The sequence below is a fragment of the Balaenoptera acutorostrata genome, chromosome 13, assembly GCF_949987535.1.
Source record: "Balaenoptera acutorostrata chromosome 13, mBalAcu1.1, whole genome shotgun sequence".
Taxonomy (NCBI): Eukaryota; Metazoa; Chordata; class Mammalia; order Artiodactyla; family Balaenopteridae; genus Balaenoptera; species Balaenoptera acutorostrata.
In genome coordinates, this window is record NC_080076.1 from 45,237,269 (window position 1) to 45,264,443 (window position 27,175).

Sequence of the window (27,175 nt, forward strand, 5' to 3'; positions counted from 1 at the left end):
TTTTATAAAATAGATATTTAAACACCATTTTGGAGAATTTTAAATTTGTTTCTGAGGTGAAGGAAAGGCATAAACTCTTCAAGAAGTGGGTTTAAGAATGAGTAGAAAATCTACTAGAGAAGTTAAGCATGATCTCAAGCAATTCTACGTAAATGAAGGTGACACTCCAGCCTTCATAAACCAGGAACCTGAGTATGAGAGCAGTCAGGGAAGACAGATGCATCCAGCTTGGACCAGGGTGGTCGGGTGTCCAGGAGAGGTGTCCAGCATAACCCCACTTTCCCTGTCTTTCTCTTTTCACTGGTTACTTCAAAAGAGGGGTGGAAACATTTGATGGACTTTCTTTAGAGGATTTGTCAGCAGGGAGCTAAAATCGCATTATCTTTCAAGGGAGAGGCTTAAAAATGGAACTGCCTCTGACACTAAAACTCCTTTGAAGCTTCAAATCATCAGAACACCAACAACAAAGTTGTATACATCCTCTGAAGACTTTTGGCACTAAGAAATATTTACTAATAATTACTATTTGGGCACTAATAAAAATAAAATGAAAGGTTTTCTACCTGTGCTTTGTCACATTAAATACATTTATTAAGAAAATATAAATTATATCATGAACGATATACTTTTCTAGGTGGAAAGAATCTTAGCTTATCTACTTCTTAAGTGATACAGCCAATTAAGCTATCTATTTCTTTAACTAATATGTTAAATGTATGATTCAAAACAATTTATTAATATATGAAAAATAAATAATTAGTGATTAGTTAGTAATTGTGCTTTATTTTAGTAAAGTACTTCTTGAAACTGCAGAATTGGATAGCTAAACTATGAATCACTTAACCACTCCTTTGGAAAGCCTTTCACATAATTTATAAAAGCACACGGGAGTCAGGACCACTACTCATCACCAGCAGCTTCTCAGACTGACATCTTGTGCTTGTTTGGGAGGAAAAACACCATCTACAAAGAGCTTGCTTCTTCATAAGCCCAAACCTATAACCTATAAAGTTACACACATACACACACACATATACAATGATGATTTTGATAAATTCAATAATTAAATTATCATTTGCTTTTTATATTTCTGATTATTTTTGAATTTTAGAAGCTCCTACAACTTCAGCCCTAATGTTCCCTGCTTTGCTAAATTACAAACAATGCACAAAAAGAACTATTATTTAAAATGATGGTTTTAACACTGTAGCTTGTGTTATGGACTGTGAAATAAAATTAGTGGATCATGACTGATGTTGAAAAAATTAAACAGTAAAGAATAGATTAAAAGATCAGGATTCGGTACACATTAGAAGTACACAAAAAAGTATTATTTTGGAAAACTTTTATTTTGATAATACATGTATGTGTATTCTGGGTTGCAACGCGATACATATTTTTAAATGGGGATATGTTGTATATGGTTTCAAAAAGCGAACATGCCCACAAAAACCAATTTGCAACTTGGAATATTTTTCCTTAATATGGATATTTTCCCTTAATATTCCTATATTGACACTGTAATATACGTATTATTCAATGATCTACTTAAGAAAGGCACATCTTATACCAAAAGCAGGAAAGGAAGAGATGACAAAGTAAAATTCTGAATATGTTTTAAAATCCTTCCTGAAAGTACCCATATGGGATATGCTTCTTTATGGTATTTCGTTTACCCATTTATACATTCTCTTGATAGATAGATAGATAGATAGATAGATAGATAGATAGATGAAAGAGAGATAGATGGATAGATAGGTTGATCAATTTACCTATATAGAGAACTTACTATGCGACAAGTGCTGGGGATGCAAATGTAATAAAGCCAGTCTTTCTGACAGTAAAGTCCTGGCAAAGGAGACCACAAATAAGCTAACAAACAATAAACTAACAATATGCTAACAGTTTTAATGTGTTGTAACTGATGGTCTAGAAGTACATGTCTAGTTCAGTGACAAAATTGCAGAACTTGATTTTAATAAATAAAATTTAAATTTTCAGATGAATGAAAAGAATTGGGGGCCAATCTAATAGTAACCATTGTTGTATGGAATTAGAACCTTGAAAATTTCTAGACCTGATGAACGCTAATCATTTAAAATCCAGAGATGCAGTGTCCTGCTAAATAATACAGAGTGAGAGGATGACTCAGCCTATTGATTATTCAATTCAACATTAAATGAGCACTTTCCATGTGCCAGGCATGGTAACAAGAGCTGGAGAAACAAAGGTGAACAAAATACACTTTCAGTGGCCATGGTTAATTGTGGTCTAGTAGGGAAAGCCAACATAAAAACAGATAATAAGTCAGAGAGCAACTCGCACAATTAAAAGGGTTGGGGGTATTGCCAGGTACATGGTGACACAGGGAAAGGAGTGGTCAGCTCTTTGCAGGAGACAGGATTTCACGGAAGAGAAAGGAAGAAAGGCATTCCAAGCCAAGAGGACCACCTCTTGAAAGGGAAAAGAGCTTAGATACCTAGAAAACCACCGGGGCTGTGAACTTTGATATCACACTTGACCACTAGCATATCATGTGACCCAGGACATTCTGATACGAGGAAAACCAACATGTAATGTTTTTATCTTGCAAAGCTGATAATGCAGAGAATTAACGAGATATGTATGTATAAACAGAAGTTTCACAGTTAGGAAGTCGTGAAATGTCCCTCATAGGAGTCCTACAGTATCATATGCCTGATTCACTCCCGGGCTTATCAGCATCATTAGATCAGCATATGAAAAGTCATCATGGCCACTGCCTGGATCTGTTGGGTAGCAGGGCTGGCTTACTGTGGAATTAGTGTAGAATAACCCCATAGACTCTAGATTTAGGGACTCAGGTCCCACAGCTGGGAGCAGGCACCTGGGTTTCCTGTTTGAGGAATGATGTTCTCTACTCTTTGCCAGATGCAACTGTTCTTCCAAAATCAAATCATTTCCTCACAGCTCCATTTGCCTCTTCATTTCTTTTTAAAATTTTGCCCTTCAAAACCAATACTTCTTTTAATAATAACAGCAAACGCTTCCATAGCCCTTCCTATGTGTCAGGCCCTATTCTAAATGCTTAACATATATTAAAGGATTACATTTTCATATCAACCCTATGAGATGAGAACTATTATTGTTACCTTAGTCTATCTAGGCTGCTATAACAGAATATCATAGACTAGGGGGTTTATAAACAACAGAAATTTATTTTTCACATTGCTGGAGGCTGGGAAGTCCAAGATCAAGGCACTGGTAGATTCTGAGTCTGGTGAGGGCCTGTTTTCTTGTTCAAGACCTAATCACCTCCCAAAGGCACCACCTGGAGATTAGGTTTCAACATTAGAATTTTGGGGGTGCACAAACATTCAGTCTATAGCGATTATCCCCATTTTTCAGAGGAGGAAAGAGCAAGTTGCCCAAGATCCTGAATAGGAGCAGAGTTACTAATGAAACCCATGCCATCTGGCGCTGGAGTCAATATTTTTAATCACCATAAAATGCTGCCTCCCACAAACGTCAATTTAAAAAGGTATTTGGCAGGAACAAGGGAACAGCACATTGAATTCTGCTCTACAGAAAATTTTTCTTGGATGTTTCTTTTTCATAAACTGAAAAATCTCATAAGTTTTGCCCCTGTACCCAGTTGTTATGCTTTTATGTACGTGGTTTGCATTGGCCCAACAATCTTAAGAAACACGCCTCCCCGTATCATGTTTGGAAGTGTAGGTCAGCCAGGCTGAAAGATTACCCTTCTCAGCTGATTTATTTTCCCTACAGTTTAACCAAAGCTCTCTCTGTCTTACAAATAAGATCTTTCTGAAAGAGTTCTGCCACGACAGGAGACTTATATAAGAATTTGTAGCTCATTAAAATTTCTTTCCTCTAATACTCAAGATTGAAATGAAAACTTTTCTGCAAGGCCAGCATTAAGAGCAAATCTAATGTAAGTTCTTTATTGATAAAAAAAAAAAAAAAAAAAAAAAAAAAAAAAAAGGGCTTCCCTGATGGCGCAGTGGTTGAGAATCTGCCTGCCAATGCAGGGGACACGGGTTCGAGCCCTGGTCTGGGAAGATCCCACATGCCGCGGAGCAATTACGCCCGTGAGCCACAACTACTGAGCCTGCGCGTCTGGAGCCTGTGCTCCGCAACAAGAGAGGCCGCGATAGTGAGAGGCCCGCGCACCGCGATGAAGAGTGGCCCCCGCTTGCCACAACTAGAGAAAGCCCTCGCACAGAAACGAAGACCCAACTCAGCCATAAATAAATAAATAAATAAATAAATAAATAAATAAATAAAATTAAAAAAAAAAAAAGCTGATTGCATTAATCTTTTTACTTTTTATCTTGTCTTTCGGTCACAAGTCACCAATCCTTTCATGGGAGGGAACTACTTCTATTTCCTGGAGGTTTTAAAGAGGATATAATAGTCGCAGAAAGTTATTTTTTAAAATCAATCTACCATATAAGGTTTTAGGATCTACAAACTGGTTGAAGGACCCCTGACCCTATCCATTCTTAAATGTTTCTTATATCATTTTTGGACTCAGCTTTATTTCCAGAAATAATTAAATATTTAGATAGAAAAAAAATTAGCTGGCAGTTAGCTCCTTTAAGTTTTTAAAAATTCTTCTTTCTGTGGGCAAAACTTAGAACTTTATGGACCTGTGATTCTGAGTAAAATAGACACTAAAATCTTTCCCACTTTTTTTTCAAGATTTTTCCAAAAACTTAACATCAGTGACAGAAAGGTCAAAACTTTCAGCAGAAGACTTTTGTGAAAATTATCGCCCGTATTTCAAAGTGAGAGGACAGGGAAAGTGGGAGTAGAAGAATCTCCGTGTTTTTCTTCAATTGCTATGGAGAGGTTTATTCACTGGCACAGAACTAAGCCAGCCCACTGAAAGGCAGCGGATGTTTTCCAGTCCCTTTGGGCGGGCGAAGCAGGTGCTGTTTTGTCTTACATGAACTGAACACTGAATACATATTGAAAAATATAAAGAACTGATATGTAACCCTTTCACCTGGCCATCATTCACCTCTGCCGGTGTAAATTAATGCTAAAAAAAAGATTAGCACATAAAAGTCAGGATGTGCCTGAAGAAGCAGGAATCTTACAGCCACCTTTACATTCTGAGCTCTGTCCGCAGTGAGCAGGCCATACTCAATATTGGGGAAAACAGAGTGTTTGTCACGGAAAGCAGACTGTGGGTTTGTATTTCGGCAAGGCTATCTACAAGTGTGTAATCTTGCCAAACTAATGTCCTGGTACGCGTATCTAGAAAGCGGGAATTATTCCAACCTTTAAGCTTGGGAGAGAAATGAGTGAGAAAAGCATGTGAAAACAGCTGGCCCCAGTCGTCTCCCAGTAACCCTTGGCGTGTCCACGGCTGTTGTTGGCCTCATCCTCTGCGGTCTCCAGCAGCTTGTCCGTACAATGAAGGTACTAAACCGACAGTCACCTTCCCCTGCGTGGGTACTGATCATTCATTGCCTTTCTGCTTCTCGGTGCTTCGGCCTTTTTCATTCTGCCAAGCAGCCAAAGTCTAGACTGCTGGGGGTAATTTCCAGCTGCGTTTTTGGAGAATTGTAGGGTTGGCGGGGGCGGAGGTCGGGGTGCGGAGGACACGGCAGGGGATGCTCCCCGCCTGCCTTTCCCAGCTTCGTTTGCCTGTGGCACTCTCAAGAGATGGGCACCAAACAGGTCTCTTTTGTGTCCTGTAGTAGCAACTCCAGTGCTAACAGGGTCGGGGTAGACGGGCGAGTGCCCGACATGACGACTGAGAAAGATTCCTGAGCTCTCTGCGTTCCTCCAGGGCGCCCTTCGGGCAGGCCCTGGGCAGCGAAGGAGTGCGGGCGCGCGGTGGCGCCCGGGCGAGGATGCAGGGCCCCCGAACGGTCGGACGGGGGAGCGAGAGCTAAAGCTTGCGGAGCGCGCCGAGCCGCCTGCGCCGCGGCCAGACTGGGGAGCCGACGCCGAACGGAGCCAGCCGGGCTACAGGGGGCGGAGGCCGAGATGGAGGCGGGGCGGGGCGGGGCGGGTGGTGCAGGGGAGGCGGGGGCGGAGACGGGGGCGGTGTCTCCCCGAGCTGCGCAGGCGTCGCTCGCACCTTGTTGATTAGTCAGTGCTGGGAACGCTGCTATGGCGTTTTTCAGACCCGCGGCTCCTCCTCACACGCTCCAGGCGGAGGGAAGGAGGGGTAAAAGAAGGAGGAGGCGAGCGGGCGGCCGCCGCAGCTGCAGACCCGGGGCCAGAGGAGGAGGCGGAGCGGGAGCCGCCGCATACACCCCGGCCGCCGCCGCCCGCCGCCGCCGCCGCCGGGTTGCTGCGAGTCCTCTCCGGGCTTGAGGGCACGCGGGGCGCCCCGGCCATGTCCCGCAGCGGCAGCTGAGCCGGCCGCGGGCCCCCCTCCCTCCCCGCCGCCGCAGCCGCCGCGCCCCTGGGCTGCCCGCGGCCAGAGTGCCCGGCGCCTTCCGCGCGCCCCAGACCGCAAGTGCGAGCAGCGGCGGCCGCCGAGGCGCGGGTGGTGCAGGCGGCGGCGGCGGGAGCGCGGGGCCGGAGGAGGCGGGGAAGATGGACCCGGCGCCCTCGCTGGGCTGCAGCCTCAAGGATGTGAAGTGGAGCTCGGTGGCCGTTCCGCTGGACCTGCTGGTCAGCACTTACCGACTGCCCCAGATCGCGCGGCTGGACAGCGGTAAGTCCCCGCCCGCGGACCGCAGCCTCGGCGCGTCTCTGCACGCGTGTGCCCGGGAGGGTGGGACCCGGTGGGGAGTGGGCTGCCCGCCCCCCAGCGTTGGACTTGGCTCGAGCGGCTGCCGCAGCCCTGGCACGTCGCTCTCAACTCCCCCCAGCAGCAACTAGAGGTGTGAAAATCAGAGCCCCAGTAGTATAATTTAAAAGGACGCAAAAAAAAAAAAAAAATCAACATAAGGGAAGCCTCTGCAGATAGTAATCTTGGAGGCGAGCTGTCCCTCCTCACCCGCCTGTAAGAATTACTCAACCTGGGAAACCCTGTATGAGTTATCTTAGGCAACTTTCTTACAAAATAATTGTGCTTTGGGTGGCACCTTTATTTTGGATACTCTCCTACCCCTCCGCCACAAGAAGGAACAGATTTTAGGGGAAAGGCTCCTGGGTGACCAAAAGGGATCACATTTCTCGGAGACCTTTTATTACAGCTTGTCTGTTTTGTTTAACTGAAGAGAAAGTAATTTAGGGCTGTGTGTAGAAAATGTTTTTAGCAGAGGTGATGGTATGCTTAAGGTTAATTATTAGCTTAGCGCCTTTCTAGCCTGGAAAAAAATTGAAAATACACCAAAACCTGTATTGACTTGGAACGTGAGCTCGGAACTAAGAAATGCTTGTGTTTCCTGAAATTGACAACCAGAAACCAACCAAACGTCTCCCAGCTGTTTGTTCTGCAGGTTGACATCTGCAAACAAGTAGATGGATGTGCATACTGTCAAGCGAATAGATACCTTTCAGTTTGAGAGTTCTGACATGTAAGGTGGCAGTTTAGGTGTGTTTTGTCCTTTGTGTTTTGGTAATAACTTCAGTTGATTTTGGCTTCGTGCGATTTCAGGCTGTTTGCAGAAACAGGCTTGCTTCTGCTGTGGGGCTGCTAGAAGCACCTGGGCGCAGGCTGGCGGGCAAGGAGATAGAGCTGTGGTCACACAGGCCAAGTCAGAACAGCACTGAGCAGGAAGATGTCATTTCAAGTCACAAGGACTTGGGTTACTCCTTTTGTGGAGTACAGGAGTGAGTAACATGAGACGTATTATAAACGTCCAAAGGCATTTTTGTTCCCGTTCTTTTCTGCGGGGTTAGATCAGACATTTGAAGTAATGATGTGAAAAATAAAGGCAGGAAGGTTCATGAACGCTGGAAAACAGTCTTGGCGTGCGTGTTAGCCTTGTTTGATTGGTGGTGGTAGTGGTGGGCTTTGGGAATAAACTAAGAGTTTTAAAAGTAGTAATGAAGTGCACGTGAGTTCAGGGAGGGTCAGGTGGTGTATTGAGGCATTTCTGCTTAGAGTGGGCGTGCTTTAAATATGCGTCTATAGATCTGAATCAGAGAGAGAGAGAGAGAGAGAGAGAGAGTGTGTGTGTGTGTGTGTGTGTGTGTGCTGACAGTGTTTCATTTACTCTTACACCGTGCAAAACTGTGTATATTGGAAGGTTATGTGAGTCCTCAACTTTTCCTACCGTCTCTCATCTCTGCACACTCCCCCAAAACTTACTAGCTAGGTAGTGAACATTGGTGTGTGCGGTGTAAAAGTCACCCAAAAGTTTCATTAAACTGAAAGTTTAAAGAGGCTGAATACCAGTTGCAGACGTATTAGCTTTATTATCCACTTTCCTCTCTCCGCCATTCATAAAAAGGGTCTGAATCAGCAGTGTACTCATCCCACACTTCTTTTTAAAATTAGGACGTGGGTAGCAAGTCTTAACAGCGTGTCCTTTCAAGCTGTGGAATGGATTTTGATCACTACTTGTAATTCCAATTCTTTATTGTAAGTTTTCTCTTATTCCCGCTTGAGAATCACAGTGGCATACACAAATTTGGAATCATAGCCAAATACTGCTTTATACCTTGCTTCTTTCACTTAATCCCATCGTATTTAATTTTTTTTTTTTTTAAGCTGCATGATGTTCCATGGGAAGATGGCTGTATATCTAGTCCCCTGCAGTGGACATCAAGTGGCTTCATTTTTTACAACTATTAAGTTGTGATGTAATGAATACTCTTGTACATAAATCTGTTTGTTTGGGTTAGTATGTATTCCTTCCCTGCTGAGTAAGCATGTAGATCCGTTTTAAGTCCTTGATACACATTGTCAAATTGCTTTAGAGGTTGTACTCATTTATACACAAATGAGAATTGTGGGAGTACCAGTGTCCCTACAGCCTTAAAATAATAAGTATTTTACAAACAACCAAAAAAAAAAAAAAAAAACTCTGCTAATTTGAAGGGGGAAGTGTTAGATTACCAATTACATTTGGATAGATTTTAAAAGAACTGATGATAGATTCCATGCTTATGTTTTAAAATGTTTCACAACAATGCTTAGAACATGTTAAGGATATGCCACCATGGTATATGTGAAATTTGTGCAGTCATCATTCTGTGTATGTCCTTTTGCCGGTTTTAGTACTGCAGGTACAGTTTATACACGCACACCCTATACTTAGACATGAAAGGTAGTCATTTTCCAAATCACTTGTTTTCAAAGAGGTTAAAGAAATTGAAAAACATAACAGTAGTTGACATTATGTCAAGAGAAAACTGTTGGCTATTTTAAGCAATCATTAAAACCATTAAACATCTGATTTCATAACTATCGATTATTGAAGGCCTACTATGTGCTGGTACATTTCTAAGTGCTTGATGTATTTTGTCTCATCCTTAGCACCCCATTTTAAGGACTTTGCGAGCCTTGAGATTTAGAGAAATTGGGCGACATACCTAGTAAATGGTGGACTGATTTTCAGCTGACTTTCCGATTCTAAAGACGCCTTTTATCTCAAACAGTACTACCTCCTTCTACTAAATGGGAGTAGATTTAGAGTAGGTCTAATGTCTGCTCTAAATAGCCCCACTGTCTCTCTGAGAGCTTGAGGACAGGAAAGTCAATATTTTTAAAAGAGTGTAGACATCGAATTAAGCGCCGGCCTCATCCATCATATCTAGACGATTTTCTGCTTCCTAAAGGAGTGGCTGAAAAGAGGTAAGGGGCAGAGGAGAAAAGAGTACAGAATCTGAGAAAGAAGGAAAAAAGCGGAGTCTGAGGGCTTAGGGTACGTAGATGTGTCTGTTGACATTACTCCTTAGGACATTTGCCATGTTTAACATACTAACTACACAATAAGTAAGAGCTTTCCAGTTCTTTGCCTCATGCATGTCACTAATGAAATGCCAGTCAGACGCATTCAGTATTCCATCCCCAGTGGCAAAATTTGTCATCGTATAAGATAAATACAAAATTAGTGAGCCTTTATAGTATGGTCTCATGAGTCTTTCTGGAGACTAAAAGGAAAGTACTCCAGCGGTTCTCCTTAGGAGTGAGATACATCTCTTCAGCCAGTGTCTAATCCCCGTCAGCAATGCAGTTAAGATCGGATATCTAACTTCATCATCAATCTTAGAAACTTGGCTGCAGAACCAGGTTCAACAAATGTGTTTATGACCAAGAAGAGGGTGGAGAGAATGCTAATCCTCACCCCATCATCAACCCATCCTCGCTCAAAGCTAGGTAGGTGGGGAAATTGTTCTTTCTCTGTCTCTTCAATATTTTGTCTTGGAAGGGCTCTGAAGGGTTGTTCTACAGCAGTGTTCTTACAACTTTTTTGTTCTTGTAGTGCCTAAAAATTCTGTAAAACCCTGCACCCTAAGCACGTTTTTAAGTTCATTGCTAAAAGTTTTCATCCTAAGTTTAAATAGTTGCAAAGGATGTCATTTTTCAGCATACTGTGAATGTTGACTTTTAAAATTGTTACATCATTTAAAAAACTCTATAGTGGGATCTATATTTAATTCCCAGTATCATTCATTTTTAAGAATGCAGGAGTAAGTTCGTAACAGTAAAATTCTTACATCTTTCCTTTTTCTCCTTAAATTCATATTTCCATTTCCCTTCCCCTACAGAATTTTATCCCAATGTAATATAGTTTTTTTGTTTATTTGTTTGTTTTGGTAGAAGGAAGGATTTATTACTTGCGGTAAATAAAGAGAACACCGGAGATCTTTCCCAAAGCAGTGTCTCCCAATGTAATATAGTTTTATGCATGAAAGTGTCTTATTGATCACTCTGTCTTATGTAACAAAAAAGAATATAAGTTGAAATGTAGTATTTTGTATTTCTTTTGGCCTTAAGGCTCTTCTTATTTAAATATTTCAGGTTGTTTAAAACAAACAAGTAGAAATTACCTGTCTTAGAGAAGGAGTTACCCAAATGCTGGAGACTTGACTCCTCAACAGGCATCAGTGTTTTTATTTGTTCCTTTGTTAGTCGCCCTGAGCCCTGTGTTCATTACCCTGGGGTAATGAAGATTAGAAAGATCTGGTGAAGGTGATGTAGATGCATTGCTTTTGTAAAGTGGGAGAAGGACCTTTGCGAAGGGGGGGTGATGAAGGACAGCTTCCCTTCGTCAGGAGATAGATGTCCCTCCATCCCAGTCTTGGTTTCAGGCAGATCAGTTTTCAGACAAGAGAATATTTGGAAGTTGGGGATTTAGAAATTGACTCACTTATAGCTGTGATGGTAAACCCCTTGGGAAGTGTTGGCTTTGCTTCAGACACATATCCCAGTTCAAAGAATGCTGGTCTAGAGCAGTGAAAGGTGAGCTTATGGTCCTGTCTGCTGAAAGAAAGAAGAAGACCAAGGCTGCATGAACTGCCAGGGAGAGAGAGATAAAGATGGTGGGCGTTGGAGGCAGCTGCGTATAAATTAGCAGCAGTCTGTCCCTCCTAGCTTTGCGGAGGAATCAGAGTTGACTCTAAGCCCCAGGTGTGTTGGGACTGTGGGAGCTTTGGTATTTGCTTTCTGCTGAGCTGCTTCTCTAACTTTACCATGTAAGTGCCAGGGGGTCTGATGGTGCAGAAACAAGGTGGACACTCAGATGGCAGTGAGGGTCCACATGGCTGTTTGCAAATGTCAAAGGTGTTTATAGATTCAAGTTTTATCTTTGAAATTAATGTAAATTCCCAAAATCTGCTCCATGACTGGTGTTGCTTTAATATATATTAAAAAATTTTTTCTAAAGTAACTTAATCTAAGTCTTTTTCCGGGAAGATGTGCTATGCTAATCTTTGGTTTCATTTCCCTTGGCATTCTAAATTGTAAGAGGATACATATGCCCCAGGTGAGACAGTTGTTTAAAGGATACTGGATTTGGAGCCTAGAAACCTCCGTTCAGTTACATGCATTGCTGTTTCTTAGCCATGTGATCTTGGGCAGTCTCTTAATCCGTTTGATTGGTATTAAAGTTTTCTCATGCAGAAAAAAAAGTGTACATTATACTTGCCCATGAATCTCATAGTTATTCATTAATCTGTTTATTCAATAAGCTAATATTTATTAAGGCCCTACTATGTGTCAAACCCTGTTATAGGTATCGGGACAGTAGCACGGAACAAATCAGACAAAAACCTCTGTCCTCATGCAGCCTACAATCTTATGTATCTACTTACTGTGATAGTTAAATGCAATAATATATGTGAATACATGTGTATTTTATTATTTTTTTTAGTTAATTTATTGGTTTTTGGCCGCACCACGTGGCTTGCAGGATCTTAGTTCCCCCACCAGGGATCCAACCTGTGCCCCCTGTGGTGGAAGCTTGGAGTCTTAACCACTGGGCTGCCAGGGAATTCCCAATACATATGTATTTTAAAACAATGTATATGTAAGATTGACATAGTGCAGGCTCAGAGCAGTTGATGGGGAGGCTTCAGAAGCCTCCCCTTCTGTTGCCTATCATTTAGGCAACAGAAGTCCAGTGAATAATAAATAGATTTTGCTATCCTTACAGATAAAGAAGCTGAGGGAAACGTTCTGTGTGACTTTAGTCCATTTCCTTCTGAGTATTCCAGGTTATTGACTTAGTAATACACAGGTTATAAAAAGGTGGTGTAAGGTCTTTATCAGAGAGAAAGTCTTGTAAACTAACTCAACCAAGATTGGGTTTGGGAGAGACAGGAAATTAGTTTTAACTTTAGGTTTTAATTTAATCCAGAACCACCTGTGAGCCTGACCTAGTGATACTGAGACACTGGAATCTTTTTTTAGTACATTCTCATCGATGCTTTTATTGGATTGATGATGATTTTCAGAGCACCTATAGTCAGAGAACTGTTAGCAGGAAAGAAGTGCCTAGTATGATGTTATACACAAGGTGGGTTATGAAGAAAGTCTCTTGAATATTCTTTTATATACCATAAACTTTTACTTTCCTCTCGTTGTCATGTATTCTAGTTGGCCATGCCTAAAAATTATGAAATAAGAATAGGAGAGGACCTTGTGGAGGACAGTGGACGGAGGTAAACATTTAGACCCACAAGACGAGATTTGGACATGGCTCCTTGAATGCTCTTGCTTTTCAAGTAAGATGGCTGTTTTGAAAGTCTTAAATGAGTATCCACATGACCAGTAAAAAAAATCTTAAGATGCTCAGTTCATCTGTAAAAAGAAAACTGGTTTGACCATTGCGATCAACTGCAACATAGTTTAAAGAGAGAGTATTTTAGTCTCTTTACCTCATTTGGCTGCCTTGTTGAAATAGCAAGTTCTAGTAGACCAGCTTGTAAACTCGTTTATTTTTGTTTGAGATTCTTGAGGTGTCTGTCTTTTCACTTACTAAGCTGCAGTTCTAGGAAGACTCATAAACTCCCTCTCGTTTTCAGCAGGGCTATCAATCTTAAGAAGACCAGCTATTATATGCAACTTGAAAAATAACTTTTATTGCTGGTTTATGTATTATTTTGTCATACTTGACAAAATATACCTGCTAAAATATTTTTTAAATCTCATGGGATTAACTCCTCTTTTAGATGACATTTCCACATGAAGATGCTCCCCCCACATCTCAGCCTCCACCCCTGTTCCCAGTTTCACAAGATTGTTTACTCGAATTTCAGGTTAAAGGTATTTAGGGTAATTTTTACTGTTTCCCAGCTTCTAAGCACAATGCCTGGTACATAGGAGGCATTCAGTAAGAATGTAATAAATGAATAAGCAAATCTCAGTATTAAAATTTTTAAGGTCCAAATTATCGGTATTACTAAAGCTATGACCTCTGCTAGTCTGACATAGAATTTCACGCTTGCTCCACTTGAGATAAGGTGGTAGGTCCTAAAATTAGCAGTAGGAAAAATAGAGACTGGTAGAGCATCATGATGAAATAATGATTCTTAGGGTCATTAGTTATCAATATTGTAAATAAGTTATTTCTAGAAATTACAACTCATTTTTTCAGATTTTTTTGCTTTCTTACTAGTTCTTTCATTTTGAAATTAAGACACCTTCTTTACATACTACATGTAGCTATGTCATTGAATTTTTAATCTTATATCACCTAGAATACCATAAATCTTTGGAACTAGTCAACTCTTAAAACAATAAAGAAAAACCCGATTGGATAGTCAGCTAGCCATTTAACTATCCGTTGTCTCATCTTCTCAGGGCACCAGGGATTTTACTTCTAAGCAAAACAAGCCATTTGGTTTAAGTAGTGTTACAAAACTAAAACTGCTAATTTGGTACAGTTGTCATCTTCCTAGAATAGCCCCAAGATTGACTTGAAACCGTAGTGTCTTAATCCCAGACAATGAGTTTCCTTTTCTGCCATTGCAGGAGTATTACACAGTGGTAAAATAAAAAGGAAAAACCAATATTCCTGAGCCCTTTTCTAGTTCTGGGGATGAATTACTTTATATATACTTATAGGGCAAGTCATTTTAATTGATTCTGCTACTTCTTAAACCTACTTTGAAGTATTTAAATACCACTTGGGCTTTGATGACTTGAATGGTTGTTTAATAAATATCAAGTTATTGAATTCAAACTGCAATGTGAAGTCTTATAGTTATGAAGCTAGTTGTTATTCAGGCTAATATTTAACGTGTACAGTAAGTTACTACGATTAGCCCTGGTTATAGCTTAGAGAGGAATGTAATTGTGAGCAGTGCTTATGTTTGTATCCTTGTGAAGATTTAAAATAGGTTATGTTCTGTTGTTTTTTTCCACTCAGTAGAGAAAAATTTCCTTGGTCAGATGTTTTTTTTCAAGGTGACAATTTTCTCAATACCAGACTTTAAGATGTTAGAAATGAAAATTTGCTCTTGATAATTAGTTCACATTGACAGTATTTTCCTCCTAGCAGAGAACCAGATTCAAATATCCAAAAGTAACTGGAAAAGGGTAAATATTTACTTTTCTATTTTTAAACATATCTGTTACCTTGTAGGTAATTAGGAAGCACTGGTTATAAGAGATTTTTGTCATCCATTCAAAAAAACGTTAATGAAATGCCAGAGGAAGCTCACTTGAATAACTCCAGGCCATCCATCTATGCAGACGCTATACTCCGTGATTGATATTCACTTTGAATTGCCACTCTCTTCCTTTAGCAGCAATGGGCAAGTAGGAAATGGCTGGAATCAAGGACCTAACATCTATTCCATTGTCATTCCTGGTCCCCAGTAGCTTGTGCTATGAAATCTTCAGTTTGTTTCAGGTTAACATTTAATGTCATGCAGGATCCATTTTTGCCTTGGACCACTGACCCGCAAAATCAGTCAAGCACCAGACCCAAGTTAAAAACAATTCAATTAGTTATGCCTAAAGAGAGCGAGAGCTCTAGAAGGTTCAGATTACTTATTTAAAAATAATAAAGAACATAAAGCTTCATTAAGATATTCTGCTGTTATTTTTTCCTGTTTATTTTGGTCCAGTCTTTGGTCTGTTAAGAGGAAGAGAGCCACCGAGAGTAGACAGGGTCAAGAGAAAAATTTTCACAAGCTCAGCATGGCCAGGTACATCAGTTTAGGTTAATTTCAACTGTGTGTAACAGGGACCAAAAAAAAAAAAGTGGAGATTTCTTTTTCATATAACAAAAGTCTAAAGGAACATGGTCCAGGATGATAGGGCAGATCCACAGAGTCAAGGACCCAGGCTCCTCATGTCTTTCTGCTCTGTCATCCTCAAGAGGTAGTTTTGACTTTATGGTTCTCGGTGGCTGCTAGAGCTCCAGCGATCGTGTCTGCATCCCAGACAGGAGGAAGGGAAAAAGGGTATGTTTTACTGCACCGCACTTACATCTCATTGGTCAGGACTTACACACTCCTATATGGGCAGGAAGGCAAAGAACTGGAGTCTTAACTGGGCACAGTGCCCAGGGTTTTTTATTGCAGGAGAGGTGAGCAATGAATATTGGGAGCCGCCTAGCAGCTTTTGCCATTCAGATTTTTGCTTTGATGCCTTTTCTTTACTTTTTTCTTCCTATTCAAAACTTACTAAAATAGTCATGCCTTGTAAATAACTAGTAAGAACCTCCTGTATAGCACAGGGAACTCTACTCAATACTCTGTAATGACCTATATGGGAATAGAATGTAAAAAAGAGTGGATATATGTATATGTATAACTGATTGACTTTGCTGTACAACCGAAACTAACACAACATTGTAAATCAACTATACTCCAATAAAAATTAATTTTAAAGTAAATAAATAAAGGTACTGTGCATCTTAAGAAAAAAACAAAAGTCATGCTTTGGGCCCTAATTCCTTGACATCTCCTTGTTCAGGTTCTTCCTTAGCTTAGAGAGTAGGAACTTCTTGCTCCAACTTACTTTTCTCTCTTCATCCTTGAGCTAAAACCTTAAAGCGGTTCTATTTAAGAGGCCCCTTATTAGAGGTGGAAGTACTTTATCAGTAAGCCATGAAAAGTTTTATACTCTAAGAAATTTTTGTTAGAAGGCACTCTCACATTCTTTTTTGGTTTGTCTGCTTCTCAGGTTTTGCCCCTAACCTGATATACACAATGGGGATAGTTGTCCAACTTTTTTTTTTTTTTTTTTTGGTTGCATTGGGTGTTTGTTGCTGTGCGCGGGCTTTCTCTAGTTGCGGCGAGCGGGGGCTACCCTTCGTTGCGGTGCACGGACTTCTCATTGTGGTGGCTTCTCTTGTTGCGGAGCATGGGCTCTAGGCGCGCGGGCTTCAGTAGTTGTGGCTCGCAGGGTTCAGTAGCTGTGGCTTGCGGGCTCTAGAGCGCAGGCTCAGTAGTTATGGCGCATGGGCTTAGTTGCTCCGCGGCATGTGGGATCTTCCCGGACCAGGGCTCAAATCCATGTCCCCTGCATTGGCAGGCGGATTCTTAACCACTGCACTACCAGGGAAGCCGTGTCCAATTTTTTAAAGGTGCTTTTTTTTCCTGCTCTATTTCTTTTGCCAGAGGGGCTTGGCGGGTTTTTTTTTAAAACATACTTACTATTTCCCCCCTAGATATCATTGTTATAGAGAATTTGGAAAATGTAGACAGAAAATGACAGAAATGAATATCAGTGTTAATTCCAGAGGTTATATAATTTGTTATGTAACCTTTTTTTTTTAAATTTTATTTATTTATTTTGGGCCGCGTTGGGTCTTCGTTGCTGTGTGCAGGCTTTCTCTAGTTGCGGCAAGTGGGGGCTGCTTTTCGTTGCGGTGCCGGCTCGCGGGCTCTAGAGCGCGGGCTCAGTAGTTGTGGCGCACGGGCTTAGTTGCTCCGTGGCATGTGGTATCTTCCCGGACCAGGGCTCGAACCCGTGTCCCCTGCATTGGCAGGCGGATTCTTAACCACTGCGCCACCAGGAAAGTCCTGTAACCATTATTAACATTTTCCTATTATGCAGGCATGCCATGTAAATGGAGAATATATATAAAAGTGAGACCAAGCTATATGTAAAACTTATAAAATTTTGCATTATATGATGAGCATTTTCTTTCATTATTAATATTCTTTGAAAATAAAATTGTCATGACTGAATGTGATTCTTCTATTACCAATTAACCATTATTTATTTGACTATTTTCCACTTGTTAGACATTTAGTTGTTTTGAGTGTTATGTTTTTGAGGCTATCTTTATGCTTAAATTTGTCAGTTTTATACATCATTTCATTATTTGGGATTCCTGGAAGTGGGATTAAAAAATTTTTATTTTTTTAGATTGTTGATGTGTATTGCTAAATTGTATCCGGGAAAGTTTGTACCATTAGCAATGAATGAGTAATATCATTGTGCATCATTGAATATCATAGGTGTTTTTCAGTCTTTGCTAATTTAGATAATTTAAAAATTGACACTTTTTCTAATTTGTATTGGTTTGATGACTAGTAGAATAAATTCAATAATTTTATCATATTTGTGAATTTTGTGAGTTCTTTGTTTAGTTTTTTGGTAGAGTTTTTTTTAAAGCTTCTGTAATAAAAATGAAATCCTAGTGTCCTTAATTCTTGGTTTTTCTGCAGGATGTTTATAAATAATCTCCAGGTTTCAGGTGGGCTTAATCACTTTATAAACTTCTGTTCTATTTTTTCCAGTTAATGTTCATAAATAGGTATTCTCTTTCTGAAATTGAATAAGTGTGGTTAATTTACTTTTCTTCATCAAGTTGGATATTAGATTTAAATGTTATGTTCAGTGTTGCATTGTGGCCAGTCAATAATCTCATGAAAATCTTGATAAAACCATGTTGTGTGTTCGTAACTATAATTATACATACAGAATTTGAATTCATGTCATGGAGAGTTCCCACTGGTACGTCATTGTTGACAAATTCCTGTGCATTGCATAAAACTAAGCTGACAAACTAGGTTCATCACTATTCGGTTTTAAAGACTAAGAATGAATAGACAAGTTTATAAAAATATTTCATTATTTTTACATGTAATCTATAATGAACCCTGAAGTGCTGCATTTAGGGCAGTTAGAGTTTTCTATTCCATTTCCTATTCTCTCTCTTGTAAGCGTTGGGTTTTGGCAAATTGAGAGCCTGTTGAAGCTTAGAATCTGAGTGCTGATGTGAGAGAATAAATACTAGAGATTCACAGATAACTTCAAGACCAGGAGAGAAGCAAACGTGATAGTTTGAATGTCGTTTCGTTTCCTCTGTTGAATATCTGTGCAAATGTAGACTTTGATGTAGTAATGTTTAAGAAGAAGGGAACCGGAGATAAGAGAAGGAAAGCCCGGTTTAATTCTTTCTACGTATAGACAGTGGTTGATGGAGGAATAAAATACATATCCCACTGCCAACTTGGCACCTGAGGACTCTATAAATAGTTGTCTTTATCAGAGGCTTGAGGTGACAGTTGCTGAAAGCACAGTACAAGATGACTTTAAGAGAATCTTTTAGCGCCAGAGAAGAAGCCTCAAATTAACTTCACAGGGGATCAAGTGGCTTGTGAATTGTACTTGCCCCTCCCCCCAGTCTTCTGTCTTTTTTCTTGACTCTGTTGGGAAGATATCAATCTGAGCAGGTTATATACAGTTGAATACAGTAGCTATCTGAGGAGTTTCGTGCTAATGGACACTAGAGGGGGAGGGAAGAGGAGAAATATATGAACTAAGTTATAAATACCATGTATAGTCTATTTAGGTTTTTAAACCGTCACAATGAAACAAAACTTCATTTCTCCCAATTATAAACATCATGTATTCACAATTAAAAATTTGAGTGCATGGAAATATTCTAAAACTAAAGATAATCTGAGGTCCCACCATCCTAAGATAACTTGGTGACTGTCCTCTCTTGCATCCTCTATTCTCTTTCTCTCTTACACTCTTATAATTTTACAGAAACGAGGCATTTTATCTACCACTTTTGTTTTTTGTTTTTTTACTTTCTCCCTTCACATCAACCCCCATTCCTCCAATCCAACCCTGCCTACCCACACAATCCACTTTAATAATACAGGAGTATCTTTCACATTTCCTCTATGCTCATATAATTCTGCATTGACATTAGATATACAGTCCTCCCTCAGCATCTGCAGGGGATTGGTTCCAAAACCCCCACAGATACCAAAATCTGTGGATGCTCAAGTCCACATAGTAAAATGGCCGTAGTACAGTGGCCCTCTATATCCGTGGGTTCTGCATCCATGGATCCAACCAACCTTGATTCGAAGACAATACTGAAACAAAATTCTGTCATTGCTTTTTAAAAACAGGATTATATTATACATACTTGTATGTTATACATACTTCTTGGCTTCTTGTTTATGTCACTCATGGGAATCTTTCTAAATCATCTGGTGTAAAACAGATTCATTTTTGTTAACAGCTGCATAATAGTCCATGGTACGGGTATACTCATTCTTCTGTTGATTTGTGTTCAACTTGTTTCTAGTTATTGGTCTCTATTAATTATACTTCACTAAACCTCCATGTATATAATGTTGTTAATTTGTTCATTATTTCTATAAAAGTCTGTGGTTTCTCTCACATATCTTTTACTTCTCCCCCAAAACATCTTTGATGGCATTGTCTTCCTGATTCTCTTAATCTCACATGCAAGGACCAAAATGAAATCTTTTTAGAAAAAATTATTTAGGGAAAGTGCGTCTTCTATCCCAGTTTCAGAACCCAATTCACAGAAGTGGAACCGATTTAACAGCAGTTGCCCAAATGCTGTCCAAAAAGTCGGTAACAATTCTCATTTCCATCACTGATGTATGAGAATACCATTTCTCCAAATCTGTGACAACCATTAGATGTTATAAAGTTTAAAAGAAATATTTGCCAGCCTAATGGACATAAAATGAGATCTAACTGCTATGTTAATTTGCATTTGCCTGACCATTAGTGATTTTTGTGCCCTTTTAATATGTCTATCACGTAGACTCGCTCTTCTGCAAATTGACATATTTTTTGCTGCTTTTTCTGTTGTCATTTTATTCTTGCCAATTTCTAGGTGCTGTTTATAAATTATAGAGATTTTTTTAAATTTACATTTACCTTATCTGTTGACTTTGTTTATATTATATGTATCCATTCAAGAGTTTAAAATTTTTACTTAGACAAGTGTCTTCTTTTTTCCTTTTTAGAAATTTCATGTAATGTCTGAAACATTTATATTAACATAATTCCATACAAATAACCTAATGAAAGTTTAGTATTAGTTGTTTTCTTTGTTTGTTTGTTTTTTTATACTGCAGGTTCTTATTAGTCATCAATTTTATACACATCAGTGTATACATGTCAATCCCAATCGCCCAATTCATCACACCACCATCCCCACCCCACTGCGGTTTCCCCCCCTTGGTGTCCATACGTTTGTTCTCTACATCTGTGTCTCAACTTCTGCCCTGCAAACTGGCTCATCTGTACCATTTTTCTAGGTTCCACATACATGCATTAATATACGATATTTGTTTTTCTCTTTCTGACTTACTTCACTCTGTATGACAGTCTCTAGGTCCATCCACGTCTCAACAAAAGACTCAGTTTTGTTCCTTTTTATGGCTGAGTAATATTCCATTGTATATATGTACCACATCTTTTTTATCCATTCGTCTGTCGATGGGCATTTAGGTTGCCTCCATGACCTGGCTATTGTAAATAGTGCTGCAATGAACATTGGGGTTCATGTGTCTTTTTGAATTATGGTTTTCTCTGGGTATATGCCCAGTAGTGGGATTGCTGGATCATATGGTAATTCTATTTTTAGTTTTTTAAGGAACCTCCATACTGTTCTCCATAGTGGCTGTATCAATTTACATTCCCACCAACAGTGCAAGAGGGTTCCCTTTTCTCCACACCCCCTCCAACATTTGTTGTTTGTAGATTTTCTGATGATGCCCATTCTAACTGGTGTGAGGTGATACCTCATTGTGGTTTTGATTTGCATTTCTCTAATAATTAGTGATGTTGAGCAGCTTTTCATGTGCTTCTTGGCCATCTGTATGTCTTCTTTGGAGAAATGTCTCATTAGGTCTTCTGCGCATTTTTGGATTGGGTTGTTTGTTCTTTTACTATTGAGCTGCATGAGCTGTTTATATATTTTGGAGATTAATCCTTTGTCTGTTGATTCATTTGCAAATATTTTCTCCCATTCTGAGGGTTGTTTTTTTGTCTTGTTTATGGTTTCCTTTGCTGTGCAAAAGCTTTGAAGTTTCACTAGGTCCCATTTGTTTATTTTTGTTTTTATTTCCATTACTCTAGGAGGTGGATTTAAAAAGATCTTGCTGTGATTTATGTCAAAGAGTGTTCTTCCTATGTTTTCCTCTAAGAGTTTTATAGTGTCTGGTCTTACATTTAGGTCTCGAATCCATTTTGAGTTTATTTGTGTGTATGGTGTTAGGGAGTGTTCTAATTTCATTCTTTTACATGTAGCTGTCCATTTTTCCCAGCACCACTTACTGAAGAGACTCTCTTTTCTCCATTGTATATCTTTGCCTCCTTTGCCATAGATTAGTTGACCATAGGTGTGTGGGTTTATCTCTGGGCTTACTATCTTGTTCCATTGCTATATGTTTCTGTTTTGTGCCAGTACCATATTGTCTTGATTACTGTAGCTTTGTAGTATAGTCGGAAGTCAGGGAGTCTGATTCCTCCAGCTCCGTTTTTTTCCCTCAAGACTGCTTTGGCTATTTGGGGTCTTTTGTGTCTCCATACAAATTTTAAGATTTTTTGTTCTAGTTCTGTAAAAAATGCCATTGGTAATTTAATGGGGATTGCATTGAATCTATTGGATTTGATGGGGATTCCATTGAATCTATTGGATTGCAATAGATTACTTTGGGTAGTATAGTCATTTTCACAATGTTGATTCTTCCAATCCAAGAACATGGTATATCTCTCCATCTGTTGGTATCATCTTTAATTTCTTTCATCAGTGTCTTATAGTTTTCTGCATACAGGTCTTTTGTCTCCCTAGGTAGGTATATTCCTAGGTATTTTATTCTTTTTGTTGCAATGGTAAATGGGAGTGTTTCCATAATTTCTCTTTCAGATTTTTCATCATTAGTGTATAGGAGTGCAAGGGATTTCTGTGCATTATTTTTGTATCTTGCAACTTTACCATATTCATTAATTAGCTCTAGCAGTTTTCTGGTGGCATTTTTAGGATTCTCTATGTATAGTATCATGTCATCTGCAAACAGTGACAGTTTTTCTTCTTCTTTTCCAATTTGTATTTCTTTTATTTCTTTTTCTTCTCTGATTGCTGTGGCTAAAACTTCCAAAACTATGTTGAATAATAGTGGTGAGAGTGGACATCCTTGCCTTGTTCCTGATCGTAGAGGAAATGCTTTCAGTTTTTCACCATTGAGAATGATGTTTGCTGTGGGTTTGTCATATATGGCCTTTATTATGTTGAGGGAGGTTCCCTCTATGCCCACTTTCTGGAGAGTTTTTAACATAAATGGGTGTTGAATTTTGTCAAAAGCTTTTTCTGCATCTATTGAGATGATCATATGGTTTTTATTCTTCAATTTGTTAATATGGTGTATCACATTGATTGATTTGCATATATTGAAGAATCCTTACATCCCTGGGATAAATCCCACTTGATCATGGTGTATGATCCTTTTAATGTGTTGTTGGATTCTGTTTGTTAGTATTTTGTTGAGGATTTTTGCATCTATATTCATCAGTGATATTGGTCTGTAATTTTCTTTTTTTGTAGTATCTTTGTCTAGTTTTGTTATCAGGGTGATGGTGGCCTTGTAGAATGAGCTTGGGAGTGTTCCTTCCTCTGCAATTTTTTGGAAGGGTTTGAGAAGGATGGGTGTTAGCTCTTCTCTAAATGTTTGATAGAATTCACCTGTGTAGCCATCTGGTCCTGGACTTTTGTTTGTTGAAAGGTTTTTAATGACAGTTTCAATTTCAGTGCTTGTGATTGGTCTGTTCATATTTTCGATTTCTTCTTGGTTCAGTCTTGGAAGGTTATACCTTTCTAAGAATTTGTCCATTTTTTCCAGGTTGTCTATTTTATTGGCATCATAGATTTGCTTGTAGTAGTTTCTTAGGATGCTTTGTATTTCTGCAGTATCTGTTGTAACTTCTCCATTTTCGTTTCTAATTTTATTGATTTGAGTCCTCTCTCACTTTTTCTTGATGAGTCTGGCTAATGGTTTATCAATTTTGTTTATCTTCTCAAAGAACCAGCTTTTAGTTTTATTGATCTTTGCTATTGTTTTCCTTGTCTCTGTTTCATTTATTTCTGCTTTGATCTTTATGATTTCTTTCCTTCTACTAACTTCGGGTTTTGTTTGTTCTTCTTTCTCTAGTTCCTTTATATGTAAGGTTAGATTGTTTATTTGAGATTTTTCTTGTTTCTTGAGGTAGGCTTGTATAGCTATAAACTTCCCTCTTAGAACTGCTTTTGCTGCATCCTGTAAGTTTTGGATCATTGTGTTTTCATTGTCATTTGTCTGTAGGTATTTTTTTGATTTCCTCTTTGATTTCTTCAGTGAACTCTTGGTTATTTAGTAATGTACTGTTTAGCCTCCATGTGTCTGTGTTTTTAACATTTTTTTCCCTGTAATTGATTTCTAATCTCATAGTGTTGTGGTCAGAAAAGATGCTTGATATGATTTCAGTTTTCTTATATTTACTGAGGCTTGATTTTTGACCCAAGATGTGATCTATCCTGGGGAATGTTCCATGTGCACTTGAGAAGAAAGTGTAATCTGCTGTTTTTGGATGGAATGTTCCATAAATATCAGTTAAGTCTATCTTGTCTTTTGTGTCATTTAAAGCTTGTGTTTCCTTACTTATTTTCTGTTTGGGTGATCTGTCCCTTGGTGTAAGTGAGGTGTTAAAGTCCCCCACTATTATTGTGGTACTGTCAATTTCCTCTTTTATAGCTGTCAGCACTTGCCTTATGTATTGAGGTGCTCCTATGTTGGGTGCATATATATTGATAATTGTTATATCTTCTTCCTGGATTGATCCCTTGATCATTATGTAGTGTCCTTCCTTGTCTCTTGTAACCTTCTTTATTTTAAAGTCTATTTTATCTGATATGAGTATAGCTACTCCAGCTTTCTTTTGATTTCCATTTGCATGGAATATCTTTTTCCATCCCCTCACTTTCAGTCTCTATGTGTCCCTAGGTCTGAAGTGGGTCTCTTGTAGATAGCATATATATGGGTCTTGTTTTTGTATGCATTCAGCCAGCCTGTGTCTTTTGGTTGGAGCATTTAATCCATTCACGTTTAAGGTAATTATCAATATGTATCTTCCTATTACCATTTTCTTAATTGTTATGGGTCTATTTTTGTAGGTCCTTTTCTTGTCTTGTGTTTCCCACTTAGAGAAGTTCCTTTAGCATTTGTTGTAGAGCTGGTTTGGTGGTGCTGAATTCTCTTAGCTTTTGCTTGTCTGTAAAGCTTTTGATTTCTCCATTAAATCTGAATGAGATCCTTGCCGGGTAGAGTAATCTTGGTTGTAGTTTCTTCCCTTTCATCACTTTAAGTATATCATGCCACTCCCTTCTGGCTTGTAGAGTTTCTGCTGAGAAATCAGCTGTTAACCTTATGGGAGTTCCCTTGTATGTTATTTGTCATTTTTCCCTTGCTGCTTTCAATAATTTTTCTTTGTTTTTAATTTTTGGCAATTTGATTACTGTGTGTCTCGGCGTGTTTCTCCTTGGGTTTATTCTGTATGGGACTCTCTGCGCTTCCTGGACTTGGGTGGCTATTTCCTTTCCCATGTTAGGGAAGTTTTCAACTATAATCTCTTCAAATATTTTCTCTGATCCTATCTCTTTCTCTTCTCCTTCTGGGACCCCTATAATGCGAATGTTGTTGCGTTTAATGTTGTCCCAGAGGTCTCTTAGGCTGTCTTCATTTCTTTTCATTCTTTTTTCTTTATTCTGTTCTGCAGCAGTGAATTCCACCATTCTGTCTTCCAGGTCAGTGATCCGTTCTTCTGTCTCAGTTATTCTGCTATTGATTCCTTCTAGTGTAGTTTTCATTTCATTTATTGTATTGTTCATCTCTGTTTGTTTGTTCTTTAATTCTTCTAGGTCTTTGTTAAACATTTCTTGCATCTTCTCGATCTTTGCCTCCATTCTTTTTCTGAGGTCCTGGATTATCTTCACTATCATTATTCTGAATTCTTTTTCTGGAAGGTTGCCTATCTCCACTTCATTTAGTTATTTTTCTGGGGTTTTATCTTGTTCATTCATCTGGTATATAGCCCTCTGCCTTTTCATCTTGTCTGCCTTTCTGTGAATGTGGTTTTTGTTCTGCAGGCTGCAGGATTGTAGTTCTTCTTGCTTCTGCTGTCTGCCCACTGGTGGATGAGGCTATCTAAGAGGCTTGATGGGAGGGACTGGTGGTGGGTAGAGCTGCCTGTTGCTCTGGTGGGCAGAGCTCAGTAAAACTTTAATCCACTTGACTGTTGATGGGTGGGTCTGGGTTCCCTCCCTGTTGGTTGTTTGTCCTGAGTCAACTGAACAGTGGAGCCTACCTGGGCTCTTTGATGGGGCTGATGACATACTTTGGAGGGCCAAGGAGTACTTCCCAGAACTTCTGCTGCCAGTGTCCTTGTCCCCATGGTGAAACAGGGCCACCCCCTGCCTCTGCAGGAGACCCTCCAACACTAGCGGGTAGGTCTGGTTCAGTCTCCCCTGGGGTTACTGCTCCTTCCCCTGTGTCCCGATGTGCACACTGCTTTGTGTGTGCCCTCCAAGAGTGGGGTCTCTGTTTCCCCCAGTCCTGTCGAAGTCCTGCAATCAATTCCCACTAGGCTTTAAAGTCTGATTCTCTAGGAATTCTTCCTCCCGTTGCCGGACCCCCAGGTTGGGAAGCCTGACATGGGGCTCAGAACCTTCTCTCCGGTGGGTGGACTTCTGTGGTATAAGTGTTCTCCAGTCTGTGAGTCACCCACCCAGCAGTTATGGGATTTGATTTCACTGTGATTGCACCCCTCCTACCATCTCATTGTGGCTTCTCCTTTGTCTTTGGATGTGGGGTATCTTTTTTGGTGAGTTCCAGTGTCTTCCTGTCAATGATTGTCCAGCAGCTAGTTGTGATTCTGGTGTTCTCGCAAGAGGGAGTGAGAGCACGTCCTTCTACTCCGCCATCTTGTTTCCTCTTAGACAAGTGTCTTTTTCCTGTGTTTTCACTTTTGGCTGAGAAAGTGACTCCTAGATTGTATATGCATTTTCTTAGATATTTTAGGAAGATTTAAAAACAATTTTTTAAAATTTAAGTCTTTAGTCCATCTGGAATTAAATTTGCATATGACGTAAGATTTTTATTTTCTTTCAGACTGTTTTGCCAGCCCATTTATTCAAAAGTATGCTTACTAAATTGAATATCGTTGTCAAATTTTTGTTTTTTAACAGTAGAAAAAACACACTTCATCCACACCTGTCTTTTAGGGATTGCCTTGGGCTGTGATGTAAAAACATGTAGCTTAATGAAATCTGAAAACAGATTTTTTTTAAAATTCTTCTTTTTTTTAATTCTTTTTATTAAAAAGAAGTTGTGGCTAGAGCTGTCCCTAACCTTGATTTACTCTTCTTTTCCAATAGCTGTGGGAGGCCTGAGATTTTTTTCTAAAGAAAATTTTAATTCATTTTAAAGCCAGTGCTACCCTGTCGAGTCTGGGAAATGATAGTAACTTGTTAAGTGCCTTCTGGAAGCATAGTCCAGATGCTTTGGCAATAAGTTGTCTCCAGGGAAGAATTTG

The 27,175-nt window shown here is 39.5% G+C and overlaps 1 protein-coding gene across 3 annotated transcripts in view; it reads left to right on the forward strand.

Annotated features, from left to right (window-relative positions):
• The first annotated feature begins 6,122 nt into the window (after window positions 1-6,122).
• GAREM1 (GRB2 associated regulator of MAPK1 subtype 1) overlaps window positions 6,123-27,175 on the forward strand; it is a 211,107-nt gene continuing 190,054 nt past the window's right edge. For all 3 annotated transcript variants that reach the window (XM_007167049.2, XM_007167050.3, XM_007167051.2), the window contains exon 1: window positions 6,123-6,682. In XM_007167049.2, the coding sequence (XP_007167111.2) occupies window positions 6,562-6,682 (121 nt within the window). In that variant the 5' untranslated portion in view covers window positions 6,123-6,561. The remainder of the gene's footprint in view (window positions 6,683-27,175) is intronic.